Source organism: Anser cygnoides, chromosome 2, assembly GCF_040182565.1.
Source record: "Anser cygnoides isolate HZ-2024a breed goose chromosome 2, Taihu_goose_T2T_genome, whole genome shotgun sequence".
NCBI lineage: Eukaryota > Metazoa > Chordata > Aves > Anseriformes > Anatidae > Anser > Anser cygnoides.
Window position 1 is genome coordinate 139,890,332 of NC_089874.1, and position 15,306 is coordinate 139,905,637.

A 15,306-nucleotide genomic window follows, 5' to 3' on the forward strand; every position below is an offset into this window, starting at 1 on the left:
TTGTAAACCTATCTTAAAAACAGTCGCCGTGTGTCCGTCCATCCATCCGTCATCCCACCCCATATCCCACAGGTAAAAGGTGCAGTACCAAGAGCAGGCTTTGACCAAGCATCATTTTATTTTTCTCCTCTTCAGAAGAAAAAAAGGGTAATACTGTTTTAGTTCAGAGCTGTTAGAAGAGCCTTAGGTACTGCCAGTGCAAAGGTCTGTCACTCTGAAATACTCTTTTTTTTTCACCTGAAGGGGAAAAATTACCTTGGAAACTCAGATTTGGGTCGTCTTATACATGAGTTACACCTTTCACGGTTTGGTACCTCTTTAGGAAAGCTGTAGTGAATATTTTATTGAATAAAATGGCCAATCAATGCCATGCAGTAAAAAACAATCACAGTTGGAAACTCTTGGGACTCAGAATGGAGTTTTGGGTGATTACGTGAGATGCATGTTGGCGTAATATTGCACTTTGCCTTATAACTCACAGAATCCCAGGGTGGCTGAGGCCTGCAGGGCCCTCTGGAGCCACCCGGTGCCACCCGTGCCCAAGCAGGGACACCCAGAGCAGGGTGCCCAGCACCACGTCCAGGCGGCTTCTGAAGGGCTCCAAGGAGGAGACCCCACAGCCTCTGGGCAGCCTGTGCCAGGGCTCCGTCACCCGCACAGCACAGAAGTGCTTCCTGAAAAAACTCCTTTGGCAACTGCCATACTTCTCCTTTTTTCAACAAGTTGTGGCAAACACGTTCACAAAAAATGATGGTGAAATTGCTAGCAGTCATAGAGGCAGGTACATTCTTGGTAATCAAAACCACGTAGCTGCCATAGGGTAGTTTATGCTCTGAGGAATCACAAGCTGCTATGGAGGAAGACAATTTCTAATCTTTCAAAGCCTGAATTGTCAGTCTAAAGTGATTATTGACACCTTGTTCTATTGGTGGCTCATTACAGCAGAATCTGTCTTTTGTGGGGAAATGACTTGTAGACTTGTGGTGGAAGTCACAAGAAGCCAATTTTTATAGCCTGTTGAAGCTAAAGCTAAATTTTAGGAGAGATGCCTTGATTTAGAAATTGAGGTAGGTCGCCTAACCAGAATTTGGTAGATGTGCTATCGATCCATCTGGAAATGTCATAATTCTTAATCTTGTCTTTTAAATATTTGTATTTTGTAGGCCCTGTTGTTCATTCTAACTTGTAAAGAGTTTAGCGAGGTTTGGCTCGATGTACATCGAAGATGTTTCCTGATACGCACTCTTATTGCTTCCCATTTGAGATCAAATGACTGACTTCAGATGACAGCCCTTAGATTTGTATACTTGAGGTCTTGACAGAGGGTTTCAGTCCTGGGATTTGCTTCTTTCTTTTTACAGAAGTGCTTCAGAGTGTATTGCAAATCCTGTTTATTCATTCGTGCATTTAATGAGATGAAGTGTGATCTGAAGGAGACTTGCTTCCCACAGATTGGGTAGTTTCTTAGTTTTCATTGTGTAGCCTTGGATCTTTTTTATGCTATGATTTTTACAAATTTCGTTAACGTATTCAACAAATGTGTTGTATAAACTGAAAATATAAACTGTTCAGCATACCAACATCAACCTTGGAAATAGGAGAGAAAATTAAGCCTGCTATGCTAGAGAACTGTTATCTTTCTAACCATTCACTTTTATCTGTTTTCCAGAGAGCAGATTTGACCTCTGATAAGGATTTATACCTGGACAACAGCTCTGTTGAAGAAGCATCAGGCGTCTATCCAATTGATGATGATGATTATTCTTCTGGGTCAGGTTCAGGTAAGATAACATGTCACAATTTGATTTTTAAAAGAAATAACACAGTTATTTAAGGAAAAGCTGTGCAGTTTTCCTGCATGAGCTGGATATCCTTTCAGTATCATCATCAGTGCTCTATTTACAGAGCACTGAGCACCCCTGAGGCCTGGGTTTTAAATATTAACTTTCTGCTCTTACTCCTTAGTTGCATCATTTCGCTCCTCCCCCCTGCATGTTATTTTCTCTCTGTTCTCCCTCCTTGTTTCTGCGTAGATCTCTCTGGAGTTTAGAAGTAAGGATTAGAGAAAGCTTACTTCTCCCTTGGCATAATGCTAATTTAGCAGTCTGTATGAAAACATAGCAGCAGCGATCTTGTTTTCTCTTATATGCTTTCAGGTTCACATAAACATAGTGTCCATTTATTTGTTGTTGTTCTTTTAAATTTAGAAATCTGGAAACTGCCAGACACATGACAGTTTTCTCTGAGTTAATTACATCCATATAGTGGATAAAGAAATTAATAAACATAACATACTGAGTTCTCAGACTTAAACACTCATTAGAGGCATGTAGCTAGCTCATCATTCTTCAAAAAAACTGTCAGTGAAACATCATTAATCGTTTCTCTTAGAAAGCCTCTTTATGGAACGTCTTCTAGACTGGCTGGGAGACTCCAGCTTTTAAAAGCTAGGTGCAGGATTGTATGGTAGATCTGGAAGAGACGTTTCCTTGTTGCTGTTTGTATTTGCTGTGCTATTGTGGTCCCATGTATTTTCCAAGTTGGTTACTTGTTTGTTTGGTGTTGCACTTTTTGTAATCTGTCTTTCGATGTTTATATGTACTTGTGAATCTTTAAAGGTCAAGCCCTTCTTTTGTAGCACCTTGTCTTTGCTGCTGTTGTAAGCCGCAGCTGAGATTTTTCAGAGGGATTTTTGTTTTTCCTTTCTTGTGGAGGTTCAAAGATTTGTTAAAATGAGGTCTGCAAAAGTCTGATTTTGCTGTCAGACAAATTCAGGCTCATTGGCCACTGTCACCTGAGTGATACCCAGCATTTTAAAGCCTTCCACAAGGTGAATTTTACACTCCAGTGTGATCAGAGGCTTAATCAGACCTCCTTGCTGCAGACATCTTTGAGGGAAAATTTCAGATTTCATCTGGGGGGGAGGAGGGAAGACAATTTACAATTCAGTGATTTCATACAGTTCCCAGGACTGTCTAAGTAAAATTCTGATCTTTGAGAAAATTGCCATCCCATTCTGTTATGTCTTCAGGTGCTGGTGACTTTGTAAGCCTCGGGAAAGGAGATGGGTTGAGGATGATGAACAGAGTTATGGAGAAGGGTCTATCTTCTTTTGTTTTCATCTGTCTGTGACATTTTAGCAATTTCTTATATGGAAGATTCAAAATGCATCCCTTCTTTTGAAGTGGAAAGACTTCAAAAGAACTGGCTTCAGACTTCCTTAACCCATCTAAGTAGAAGAAGCGGATCCTGAAGGACAGAAAGTACCTCTAGACATCACCAACAGTAATGCCTTTACTTTCTCTTCTCTCCTTTCCTGTGCTCAGCCTTGAGCTATGGATGGAAGATGGAGTGCATAACGCACCAAGAAAATTGAGAGCTCTGGCACCTCATGCGACCTCTGGCAATCTCTCTTTCTTTCCTGTAAGAAAGTCGAAGAAGTCTCATTATAAGCTGAGACTATATGGATACCCCTCCAGAAAGCACATGTGACAGTACCACAATCTAATCCTTTTGAACAAAGGAATAGGTCTAAGTTCAAATACTCTTCTGAGCAATGTTCAATCCTTAAGAAAAAAAAATCTCAAAAGGGAAGGAAATCGTCATCCCCTTTCCCCTGCTTAGCCTCACAGCCTATACCTATGAGAGTGAGTCTAGATATATTTACTGCTATCTCCACTTTGTGAGGTAGAAAGTGTCCTGGGGTTGTACCAACGATGAATTTTCCTCATACGGTGTTGAATGTGGCTTCCTCTACTTGATACTCAGTGATGTAGTGTTCCTAGCTGCAAGAGACTTCCTACGCAAGACTGGTTTTCTTGCTATGTAATTCCACTCCAAGCAAACAGATCCAAGATGACAATGTGCTGACTCCTTTCCTTGGTATGAAAATTGCTAGCTGCCACCAGGCCTATGGAGATAGACAGAAATTGTCAGCACCACTGTTAATGGCCTTGCAGGTTTGCAAGTGGCATTAACATAGGCAAATGTCACTGTAAGTATGACACATTTCAAACTGAAATTTGGCTGAGGGCATTTTCTAAGGAGATCAAAAAAGGTGATGGTGGCCTGCTTTTTTTTTTTCCACTGTTATTTTGTTTCATAGCTTTTTTATTCTTCACGTACATTCAGTTTCATTTACCTAACTGTTCAGTCTGAATCCTTTGGTCAACGGTTCTTGAAGGAGCTATGCCTGCTTCCCTGTGGCCCTGTATCAATGTCTGCAGTGAATTAATGAGTGTATTGTTTCCTTCTTGCAGTCTCCTTATCTGAGGAGATGCCTCTTCCATCATCACTTGTTTTAGTGTAGGTGTTCATCTATAGCATAATAACAAAATCATAGAATCGTACAGTATCCCAAGTTGGAAGGGACCCCCATGGATCAAGTCCAACTCCTGGCTCCACACAGCACCACCCCAAAATCAGACCCTGTGTCTGAGGGCGTTGTCCAAACACTCTTGAACTCCAGCAGCCTTGGTGTCATGACCAGTTCCCTGGGGAGCCTGTCCCAGTGCCCGACCACCCTCTGGGTGCAGAACCTTTCCCTAACCCCCAGCCTGACCCTCCCCTGTCCCAGCTCCATGCCATTCCCTCGGGTCCTGTCGCTGTCCCCAGAGAGCAGAGCTCAGCGCCTGCCCCTCCGCTCCCCTCGTGAGGGAGCTGCAGGCCGCCATGAGGCCTCCCCTCAGCCTGCTCTGCTCTGGGCTGAACAAACCAAGGGACCTCAGCCACGCCTCATGTGTCTTCCCCTCTAGACCCTTCACCATCTTTATTGTCCTCCTTTGGACACGCTCTAATAGTTTTAAAGTTTTCCTGCGTATACACAACTTGAAATGTTATTAACTACTGGTATTTTTAGCTATGGCATGAAAGATCTTAACTGAGCCCTGGTCTTGCCTGGCACTAGCTGCTAAGCTCCATGACTACCCTTATGTCCAGGAAAGGCACCATCTCTACTAGGTTTGTCTGCAAGCTCTTTGGAAAAGTATCTGATTCTTGGGTCTTCTCTTAAGCTATTCCTGGTCTGTGCAATACATATCAGAATCTGGTTCAGATTTTTGCTTCCCCTTCTCCCACCCTAATAATTCTCGGTCAAGAGCAGCCTGAGTTGAGAATGTTTTGGTTATCTCAGGATGAACTGGGTCTACACTGACATTGTGGCTGGGCACCATTCTTGGAGGCCAGTTATGGTGGTAGGGCTGGAGCTCCTCCAAGAAATCCAGAACTGGAGTCCTTCTCCATGGCTGGACAGCAGTTTTGGAGCCTGATGGCAGGGTGGTGGTGGGTCTACAGTGATCTATCCTGTTTGAAAGCATGTTCCATTGTGCTAAACAGAATCTTATACTTCAGTGTAGCTAGTTAGGACTCTTTTTATTCCTTCTTCAAGTCTCGGATTTTATTTTTTTTCTTCCTCATGTGAGAATTAACAGAGACGGGACATGCATGCACACTGTTTCTTTCAGCTACAGCTCCCTGATAGGGCACAAATATTACGGTCACAGTGTCATCCCTGGTTGTCTAATGCTGTATTGATTAAGGGTTGGGCTGGAGGCTTGTCGTGTGAATCAGAGTGAGATAAGCCCGCTAAAAAGGTGCCAGTCAGGTATGTGTCACGATGATGATAGAGATGGAAGGTGTGAAATCGATGCTGGGTCTGTCTGTGCCCACCTTATGCCAGGCTTGCTCATGGTGGCAGTACTCCCAGAGGGAGATGTGCAACAGCAAACAGTTGTGATGCCAAAAGATAGTGTGAAATGCTTGGATTGTTAGGTAGGAAGAGTTAATCACTGGCTACTTGGCAAGTAAGAGTGCTAACTACCATCGGCTTTTTGTAGTATACAGTAACTTAAGCTGGCACAGTCTTGATTTGCTGACAAGTTTTCTCAAGCAGCAAGAGGGTTAAGGAGCATTTGTGTTCCTGTTATCCAAGGACGAGCTAGTAGTAGGCACATCACTGAGGACTGTTTTAGATATTTCCAATACTACAGCACAATCTATTTTGTCCACAGTGAAGATAGTTGGGAATCCTGAAGAAGCTGCAGTGTATAAAAGGTGGTAGAGAGCTCTCAACTCTTTCCTGGAGCTGAGAGAGATGGATATGGATTTCATTACTGCAGGGTTCTTGTGGTGCTGTCACCAGGGGGGCAGTATCCACTTGTAGAGGATCTCAACGCAGTTAATGCCCGGCACTGTCTCCAAGCTGGTTAGTTCCAGAAACCTTCTAAAGAGATAGTGATTTTCAAGAGGAAGAAGTGAACTCTTATACTCCGACCATTTCCCAGTATTCCTCTTAACAGCCTAGTATGAAGTTATGTTCATGACACTCTGTACAATTTTTCTTTTCTGCTTGGATTTGGAGAAGGGGACTGATCTGTTTTGTCATTGTTGCTTTTTTCACTTTTAGAGAACACGATACTGTATAAAACTCTACTCGTATGTTGTGGAGAGCATTAGAGAGGTTTTCTGTTTGTGTTCGGTTTTGATCTCCCAGTCCTATTTACAGGTAATTCTGACAATGTTATGGTCTGCTTAGGAAAGGAAATGCCTTCCTCTTGTTTAGACTTACTCCATGCCAAGCATAGACCTGTCTAGATAAAACTAATTATAACGTAGGAGCTATGGGGATGTTTCTGAGCCAGTACCTGAGTCAGGCCTAGAGGACGGCAGCCTCAGTGTTTTGGGGATTGTCAGGACTTCCCTGAGGCCATACAGAGGAGGAGTTGGGTCCCTTTGGTGCAAGTCTAGCAACCAGTCCAGAGGTTAGATTAGTCACCCAGTTGTTGAGAGACCTGAGACCTGTATCCTCCGTAATCAGAGTGTTTCAGACCTGTAACTCTCACCATTTTATCTGGCAGATAGAACTGTTGCCTGAAGCAAAGGTGGCATTTAAGAATTCGGAGGAACAGTTGTGATTAAATGGGATTTATCATTTCATAGAGGAAAAAAAAAAAAAAAAGAAAAAGTTCTGTACTCTCAAAGTCTGTTTTATCAGATCTCTAATCTGATCATAAATTTTAATTTCCTTGACTGTGAAAGTCTTGTGTAATTTGGAGGAACTTGGAAGGTAAAGCAGGCTGAACTATCCATTGGGCTCTTATTTCTCAAAGAAAACTCTTGAGGCAACGACAGAAAAATGTTCCTGTTGGATGCCTTTCTTCACCTTTGTTTTGCAGCAGGATGTTGGTTTTTGATCTTTGAGTAGCATTTCAGGAAAGCACCTGATTCTTGTTGTGAGGTCTTTATTCTGAAGGTTGCATTGTAATTTTGGTATTTCTGAATAGTTTTCCGATGATTCTGTGATGGCAGCTTTCATATACTACCTTTTTAATTATTTCACGTTTTCTTTCCTACTGTACAAGAGTTATCTGAGTTACTGTCTTGTTAACACCCTTTCTTTCAAAGCTTGAATGTACATAATTTAAACTTATGCTTTTGTGCTTGGATTTTCAGCCTTTCTCTAGAAAAATAAGATAAAAGTCTGTTTGGAACAAGTGAGTCATACTATTCTGTTGTAAGTTGATATATTTTTATTTGTTGGATATTACTCTTACAGACATTTGCTGGACATATTACCCAATAGTTATTTGGGTAACCGTCGTCTGTAATGAGCAGAACACATTGAGATTCCTAAGGAGAGGTCCAAGAATAGATCTATTCTTTTCCTCTTTCAGCCCTAGCAATAATTTAGGCTATTGTCTGCGTCTTCTCCCTTCCAGTATCACTGAAGGATATTTATTAGACCTGTCCATTATATTATTCTAAAGGAGCCTTCATACTCCAGCAGGGCTTTGAATGTTGAGGAAATGAAATGTAAGGTCATCTTTAGGTAATTTTTTGTCCTCTTAGCCTTTATGTCGAAAGAAAAAGGCTTTTGCATTATGTGGAGTTGAGAAATATGTGAATTCCTAGTGCCTGAAACATGCACTAGTAACAATATTTTCGTAGACAGAAGCTACTTGGTTTTTATAGTTAAGGGTTTAACAGGTTTGCTATAGAGGAGGGGTATTTTTGTTGTAAAAGCAGTGCATCACAGGGAAAAACTGCCCTGGTTCACATAGTTTAAGTCAAACCAGAATCGAAGAAGTGCATCAACTGATTTATGACACGTAATTAATTGGCAATCATTGAACTACACCTGCAGGATCAATATCAGTGACACAAAGGATAACCACACTATCAGCCACTTGCAAAATGGTAACGTGCAACTACAAATTTCCAAGCCCGTTCTGCAACTGATCCCAATACCTCCCATGTGCACTCAGACTTGGTTGCACACTCACATCCCCCTCACAGGCCAAGACGTTGCAAGCCCCCCTCGTCTGGGCATGCAGAACCGCCTGCCCACACACCCCTGCTGTGCCCCAGGGTGCTGGTCCCCATGGGAGACCTGGAGGTGCCACAGGGCCATCTCAGACAGGGTCTCACCAGCTCTGATGGCTGCTGCTTCCACTGCAGGGTTCCTCCCCCTGTTACAAGTATTCATGCATTTTTCATCCTTCCTTTCAGACTGGTTTCTTCTGTTTCAAAAGCATCATTGTAATTTCCTGGTTACTGCTTAATCCAGTTGATGGTCCCCTTCCTCTTTAATGGGATCAGCTGGGGCCAACTTCCCCCTGATGGTTCAGGGAGCACTGGTTGCACTCACATTTTTATCTTAACGGGCATTGTTTTCTAGGCCATTTGACAAGGGTTGGCTGTACGAGCACACCTACCCTCAAAGTTGTAATAAAAACGTAATAGGACTGGAAGAATTTCACAAGTCAATGAAATGTCACCTCTTTTGTCTCCAGGTGCTGAAGAGGATGAGGATAGCACAGTGATAACAACATCCAGAACAGTTCCAAAGTTACCAACAACTAGTGATGCATCTAGAGCTGAGACCACCACGGTGAAAATGCAGACCAAGATGCCTGCACAAACAAAGGTGCGTGCATAAAGACAGCACCATTTAAAACAGTCCTGCTATACCCCATTGATGCCTTGATGTTAATTTTGTTTGATTTATATCAATTGAAAAAAAAGAAAAAAAACCCCACAAACTTCTTTATTTATTTAGGATAAAATATTAGGAGATATTGGATGTTAGGAGAAATTTATTTACTGAAAGGGTTGTGCCACGTTGGAACAGGCTGCCCAGGGAAGCTGTTGAGTCACCATCCCTGGAGGTCTTCAAGAAACCTGTAGACGTAGAACTTAGTAGCATGGTTTAGTGGTGGACTTGTCAGTACTAGGTTGAAGGTTGGACTAGATGATCTTAGAGGACTTTTCCAACCCGAACAATTCTATAATTCTATGATTTAATGTTACTGCAGCCTTTTAGAGGAGTATAGAGCTGCTCAATTTCATTTCTACTAGGAAGTCTGTGTAATAACAGCTGGATTTCTTATGAAAGAAGAGAGAGGTTAAAAAAATAATTATGATACACAAAACACAACTTTTCATGATACCTTTGAATCTGAGCTCTATCTGTTTTACAACTTTCAAAGAGTTATTCCAAAATTCAACATGAAACTTCCCATCTCAAAGGAAAACTTTGTGTGGTTTGACTGTGATTTGAATACTGTCCAGGTTCCATTTAGTATTTCAGTGTTTTCTTCTATCACCATAGGTAATATTTTCTAAGTTACCCTCAAAGGTGTTTTGAGTATAACATATCTGATGTGTTAATTTCAGAATTGTTATTTTGAGTGTGAGGTCCTGTATCTGGGCTGGGGCAATCCCAAGCACAAATACAGGCTGGGCGTAGGATGGATTGAAAGCAGTCGTGAGGAGAAGGACCTGGGGGTGGTGGTTGACAAGAAGCTCAACATGAACTGGCAACATGTGCTTGCAGCCCAGAAAACCAGCCTTATCCTGGGCTGCACCAAAAGCAGCGTGGCCAGCAGGGCGAGGGAGGTGATTGTCCCCCTCTGCTCTGCTCTTGTGAGACCCCACCTGGAGCCTGCGTTCAGCTCTGGGCCCCCCGCACAAGAAGGACGTGGGTCTGCTGGAGAGAGGCCAGAGGAGGGCCGCAAAGATGATCCAAGGGGCTGGAGCACCTCTCCTATGAAGCCAGGCTGAGGGAGCTGGGGTTGTTCAGCCTGGAGAAGAGAAGGCTCCAGGGAGACCTTACAGTGGCCTTCCAGTGTCTAAAAGGGGCTACAGGAAAGGTGGGGAGGGACTCTTTGTCAGGGGGTGTAGGGATAAGACGAGGGGGAGTGGCTTCAAACTTCAAGAGGTAAGATTTAGATTAGATATTAGGAAGAAATTCCTAACTCAGAGGGTGGTGAGGCCCTGGCACAGACTGCCCAGAGAAGCTGTGGATGCCCCATCCCTGGAGGTGCTCAAGGCCAGGCTGGATGGGGCTTTGGGCAACCTGGTGTGGTGGGAGGTGTCCCTGCCCATGGCAGGGGGGTGGGACTGGGTGGGCTTTAAGGTCCCTTCCAACCCAAACCATTCTATGATTTCATTCAGAGGCCAAAATTCCTATAAACATAGACAATGTTTAACAGCTGTTTGCTAAATATATTTTTGGAGGTTTTAAAATTCTGGATAGTGTTTTTCATTCCAACATCATGACAACGATTAGATCCACTTTCAGCGTCTAGAACAGCTTTCTGTGGTCAGAAAACAATCCATGTGCTGTGACTGTCAGTACTGTGAAGCACATGAGTGGGGCCACCAAAGTTTTGTGGCTGCCTGCGGCCAACAGCGACTGTGCAGACTTGCAGTGTTCCTGTCTGTAAGGGCTGCTCTGTTTTTGTTTCTGTGCTACAGTCACCTGAAGAAATCGATAAAGAGGAAAGGCCTGAGGTGGATGCCAAGAAAAAGAGTGATGAGCCAGGGGATGACACTGACGTGTTCACCGAAAAGCATTCAGAAAACCTATTCCAGAGAACAGAAGTTCTGGCAGGTAAGGTGTAGTTTGTCAAGGTCCAGGTCCACCTCACCAAAAGTAACAGAAAATATAGGGCATCCATATCAAATAACACAAACTCAGCATGTGTTTTCTTGGTAGATTCTTGAACATATACGCAGGGGGTAGCCAGGGTTTGATTTGATGAGAATGAGATGGGCATCTTCTGGAGTTATTCAATAGCAAAGGCTATTAGCAAAGGCTTACTTAGCAAAGGCTAACTGATTTGACACCCACAAGTTGCATGTTGCCTACTCAGTATCTGGAGCTTCCACAGCTTGGAAAAGGAGTTGCAATTTGGATTGATGCTTATGGTGCAGAAATATGTTTCTCACCAATGCTCTTAGGAGCACAGTGCTGTCTGGTACAGGTGGACACTGCCTGGGAGGAGCTCACTGCAGGGATGGATGGGTAAGTGGTTGGGTGGAGAGGAATGGATGAGCACCACCCTCAGGATATGGAGGGTCCATTTCCATGCACAGCCCAGGAAGGCACAGGCTTGCCACCAGTGTTTTCCAGTGGCTTTTCTACATGTGATTTTTTGGGACATAAGACCTGTGTTTACAAATATATTTTTCTCCCATGTCTCAGAAGGGGATGTTGAAAGGGAGCGTTAGGTCACACAGTTTTGTACCTCGCTTCCTTCTAAGCACTGAAATGTGAAACAGCAGTAATATCCACGTCAGTGGAAGCATGTGGGTTTGCTCTTGAAGTCTAGCTGGAGATGTTGCTTTCTACTCTCTAGCAAGTACGTGATGAATGTAATGCCTCTATTCCTACAGCTCCATGAAATGTAGTCTCCTACTATTCATCAATAGGAAATTCTTTTCAGTCAAGAGCCACCAAGTGAACACGCGGAGAAAAGGAAAAACCCATTTTTTAGCTAGTGTAACAAAGTAGTTCTTTTAAGGCTGAAAATGCCAACTGTTGGAAAATCAGTTTGAAAGGAACTTATGTTTTATTATTATAAATGAAGATAACTTTATGCTCCGGCAATACTGGTAGCTTTGTTAGTTGAGCTTTTGATAATTTATTTAGAAATATGGGTTGTTGAATCAGTCGCAGGTGGAATGCCCTTTTAAATTATTTCCTTCATTAAAATAAACAGGCTTTCTCAGAATGTATTTCAGGCTGCTAATAATCGAGATGGTTTCAGAATGGGAGCCCTTTTCTGCAATTTGAAAATAATGGCAAATTCATTGCGTGAGATGAAAAAGAAAGATGGTGCTCAACCTGTTCTTCCGGCACATTGTGAATCTCTCTCTCTTTGATTACAGCTGTTATTGCTGGCGGAGTTATTGGTTTTCTTTTCGCAATCTTCCTTATCCTGCTGCTGGTATATCGCATGAGAAAGAAGGATGAAGGCAGTTACGACCTTGGTGAACGTAAACCATCCAGTGCTGCCTATCAAAAGGCACCTACTAAGGAGTTTTATGCATAAAATTCCTATTAGTGTCTCTATTTATGAGATCACTGAACTTTTTTAAATAAAGCTTTTGCATAGAATAATGAAGATCTTTTTTTTTTTTTCATTAAAGAGCCATTACGGCACCTTTATGATAAAATCCCATTGTATTTAAAACTTTTCATGTATTCCTTTAAAAAATGTAAAATTAAAACTTAACATTTGCAGTGTTCTGTGAATAACAGTGGCAAAGCATTATTTTATAAAACCATTGATGTTCACTGAATCATTTTTAAAACTTTATGCATAAATATAAAATAATGAAAATGATTGTTTTATCCTATGGTTCAATGAAAGTTGTTTAATTTTTGTCAGCATGTCTCAGATTGATCTTACAAGTTAGTTTTTATTTCATTAATTTATCTGTTTCCAAAAAAATGCCTTTTTGTAGTTGTCATGGTGCAATTTGTCTTCAGATAATTCAGATAACAGTAACTTTTAGTGTAAATGTAATTTTTCAGCTATGTAAACTTTAACCTCCACTTTGTATAAATTTAAGTGTCAGAATATCAATTTTACACTTTGCATTGTTTCTCAGCGTACCTGTAGCTTCAGTGAGATTTGTAACAGCAAATTAATGTGTAAAATTGGATTATTACTACAAACTGTATAGTCGTATTCTTACTAAACAAATCTCCTGTGAGGAAGATTTGAGGTAAGCTACTGACAAACCTAAGCAAACCCAAAGACTCTAACAGTATTTTGAGAAGTTGCTGCAGATTTCTATGGCCACTGTATTTGTTAATTATTTGCAATTTGAAGGTACAAGTAGGGGTTTAAATTTTTGTTCTTTAAAAATGCATTTAAGTTGTAAACGTCTTTTAAAGCCTTTGAAGTGCCTATGATTATATGTAACTTGTCGCAGACTGGTGTTAATGAGTATATAACAGTAAAAGAAAATGTTGGTATTTTATAAGCACAGACAATTCTAATGGTAACTTTTGTAGTCTTACATGGATAGACATAATTGTAATTCGGGAACATAAACACTACTGAATAAATCATGTGGCCTAATACTGAAAATTCCATTGTGATATACTTTTGTACGTTATTCGTTTTATGTCTGGTTGGTTATGTTTTAATGTCACAAAGGTACACCCAGTAGATCTTCAAAAAAAAGACCAAAAAAAAAAAAAAGGCAACAACAAAGGCTGTTGATAAGGCTGATCCTTGGACCAGATTTACTGCTGAAATGGCAGAGAAAGCCTGGAATGTTTAAGTGTTTCATCTGGTGCATGAGTTATAAGTCTTTCAACCTTTGCGTTATATTTAATGGCAGTATTGACACAGACCTGTTCTTCCTGCAAATGTTGTTTTCAGTACTGTAAAATTCACAGGAGTACCCAGTTTCATTTATTATGTATATCAGCTTTTGATTTGTTGTTCAGGTTTGTTTTTTACCCTGGCCTTTTGGAGAAATTTGTTTTATTCTGCTCGGACTCCAGCAGAAGAGTTGAGACAAGTGGAATATCTTCATAAGAGAAGAAGGAAATATTCCAAGTAGAAGAGAAAAGGCTCTGTTGCTTAGACCACAGATAGGTGTTGGATAGAGGGACATGTGGAGAAGACGATAGTCTGCCTCCCTATATTATGCTTTGTAACAGACAAATGGCTTCGTCTTCTGCTCTGTTAGCCTCTGCTCTTTTGATTTTGAAATTTCCAAAATAGGTGTTCAGGATGTCGAGCTGAACTGCTTCTCAGAAATGGCAATGTATTGTAAATAAGATCTGGTAGCTCGTCAGATCAGAGTTGCATCACTTGTATTTGTCGCTGTCCCAAGTTCAGTGGTCATTTAGGAACAAACGAATGCTATCCTGTGCTAAAATATTTAATATATTGCTTTTTAAATTACTTATACTTACTGGCAAGTTTTTCAAAGCCATACAAGTTCAACAAGTAAAAACAGGGTAAGAATTTAACAGGTATATCTTATTGTGCAATATTTAGTGAAATTCAATTAGTAAAATAACTGCTTGAAATAACTGTGCCAAGAAAAGAAAAATTCTGGCAAATGCTGTGCCACTGCTGTAAAATAAAGCATTTGTTAAAGTGCCAAAATAAAGTCTACCATGCCTAAACTAATACTTTATTTGTACAGTCTGACATCCAGTTTTTTGAAGCCCACTTTGCTTGAGGTAGTAGATCTGAATTTTCTTCAAGGGTCTCACTTTAAGGGTCTTTAATGAATCTCACTGTAAGTATAGCCATGCATATAAAACACCAGACAAATTGTCTCCTCCTCCATAAGCAAACTGATACTAAGAAGCTGTTTTCTTTTTATTTATACGTTTTAGATTCCGCCTCTATACCTAATGCCGAGGATACTTTATCCGATGTAGACATCTGTTGCAATTACGCAGGCTGTCAAATACCACGCTTGTGTGGTTCCTTCTGCTAACAAGCAGAGGCAATGTTAAAGTTTCAGCTCTATTTCACCTCCCGTCTTTTCTTCTCCTGCGCATCCCTTTTCCTCTCTGTCACATTATAATCTCAGCCATAACCATCGGTTCGGTTTCCATCGGCCTAAGAGCCCGGCTGCTGCAGCTATCCGTCTTCCAGCACCGCTATTCATAAGGGACGGGCAGCTGAATGCGCTTCTCTTACACCGAGACTTCCTAGCATTAGCTGGTCTCCAGTTTTGCTTCCCTTTTGTTCTCCCCTTCCTGGATGTGTTTCTAGCAATACTCTGGCTCCGAGTGGGTGTTGCTGGGCAGCTGCGAGCCCCGGTGCCAAGCCGCGGGGGCTGCACTGCCTGCGGGCAGCCAGCAGCGGCAGCCGGGGCTCGGGGGTGGCTTTTCCTAAAGCCCCCCCGGCTCCTCTCCACTGGAGCTGCTGTGGCAACTCGGAAAGCCCTCAGCCACCTGATGCAGCACCTCCTTGGGAGCGAGAGGCTTTAACATTGATCAAAACGCCATTTTGCTTTGATTTATTCTGGGCTGTACAGGGG

At 41.8% G+C, this 15,306-nt stretch overlaps 1 protein-coding gene across 1 annotated transcript in view; it reads left to right on the plus strand.

The window, feature by feature from the left end:
• SDC2 (syndecan 2) overlaps positions 1-14,448 on the plus strand; it is a 59,470-nt gene extending 45,022 nt beyond the window's left edge. The window contains exons 2-5 of the mRNA XM_048068710.2: positions 1,670-1,781; positions 8,790-8,923; positions 10,756-10,891; positions 12,172-14,448. Coding sequence (XP_047924667.1) covers positions 1,670-1,781; positions 8,790-8,923; positions 10,756-10,891; positions 12,172-12,335 — 546 coding nt within the window. The 3' untranslated portion in view covers positions 12,336-14,448. The remainder of the gene's footprint in view (positions 1-1,669; positions 1,782-8,789; positions 8,924-10,755; positions 10,892-12,171) is intronic.
• Positions 14,449-15,306: the final 858 nt, after the last annotated feature.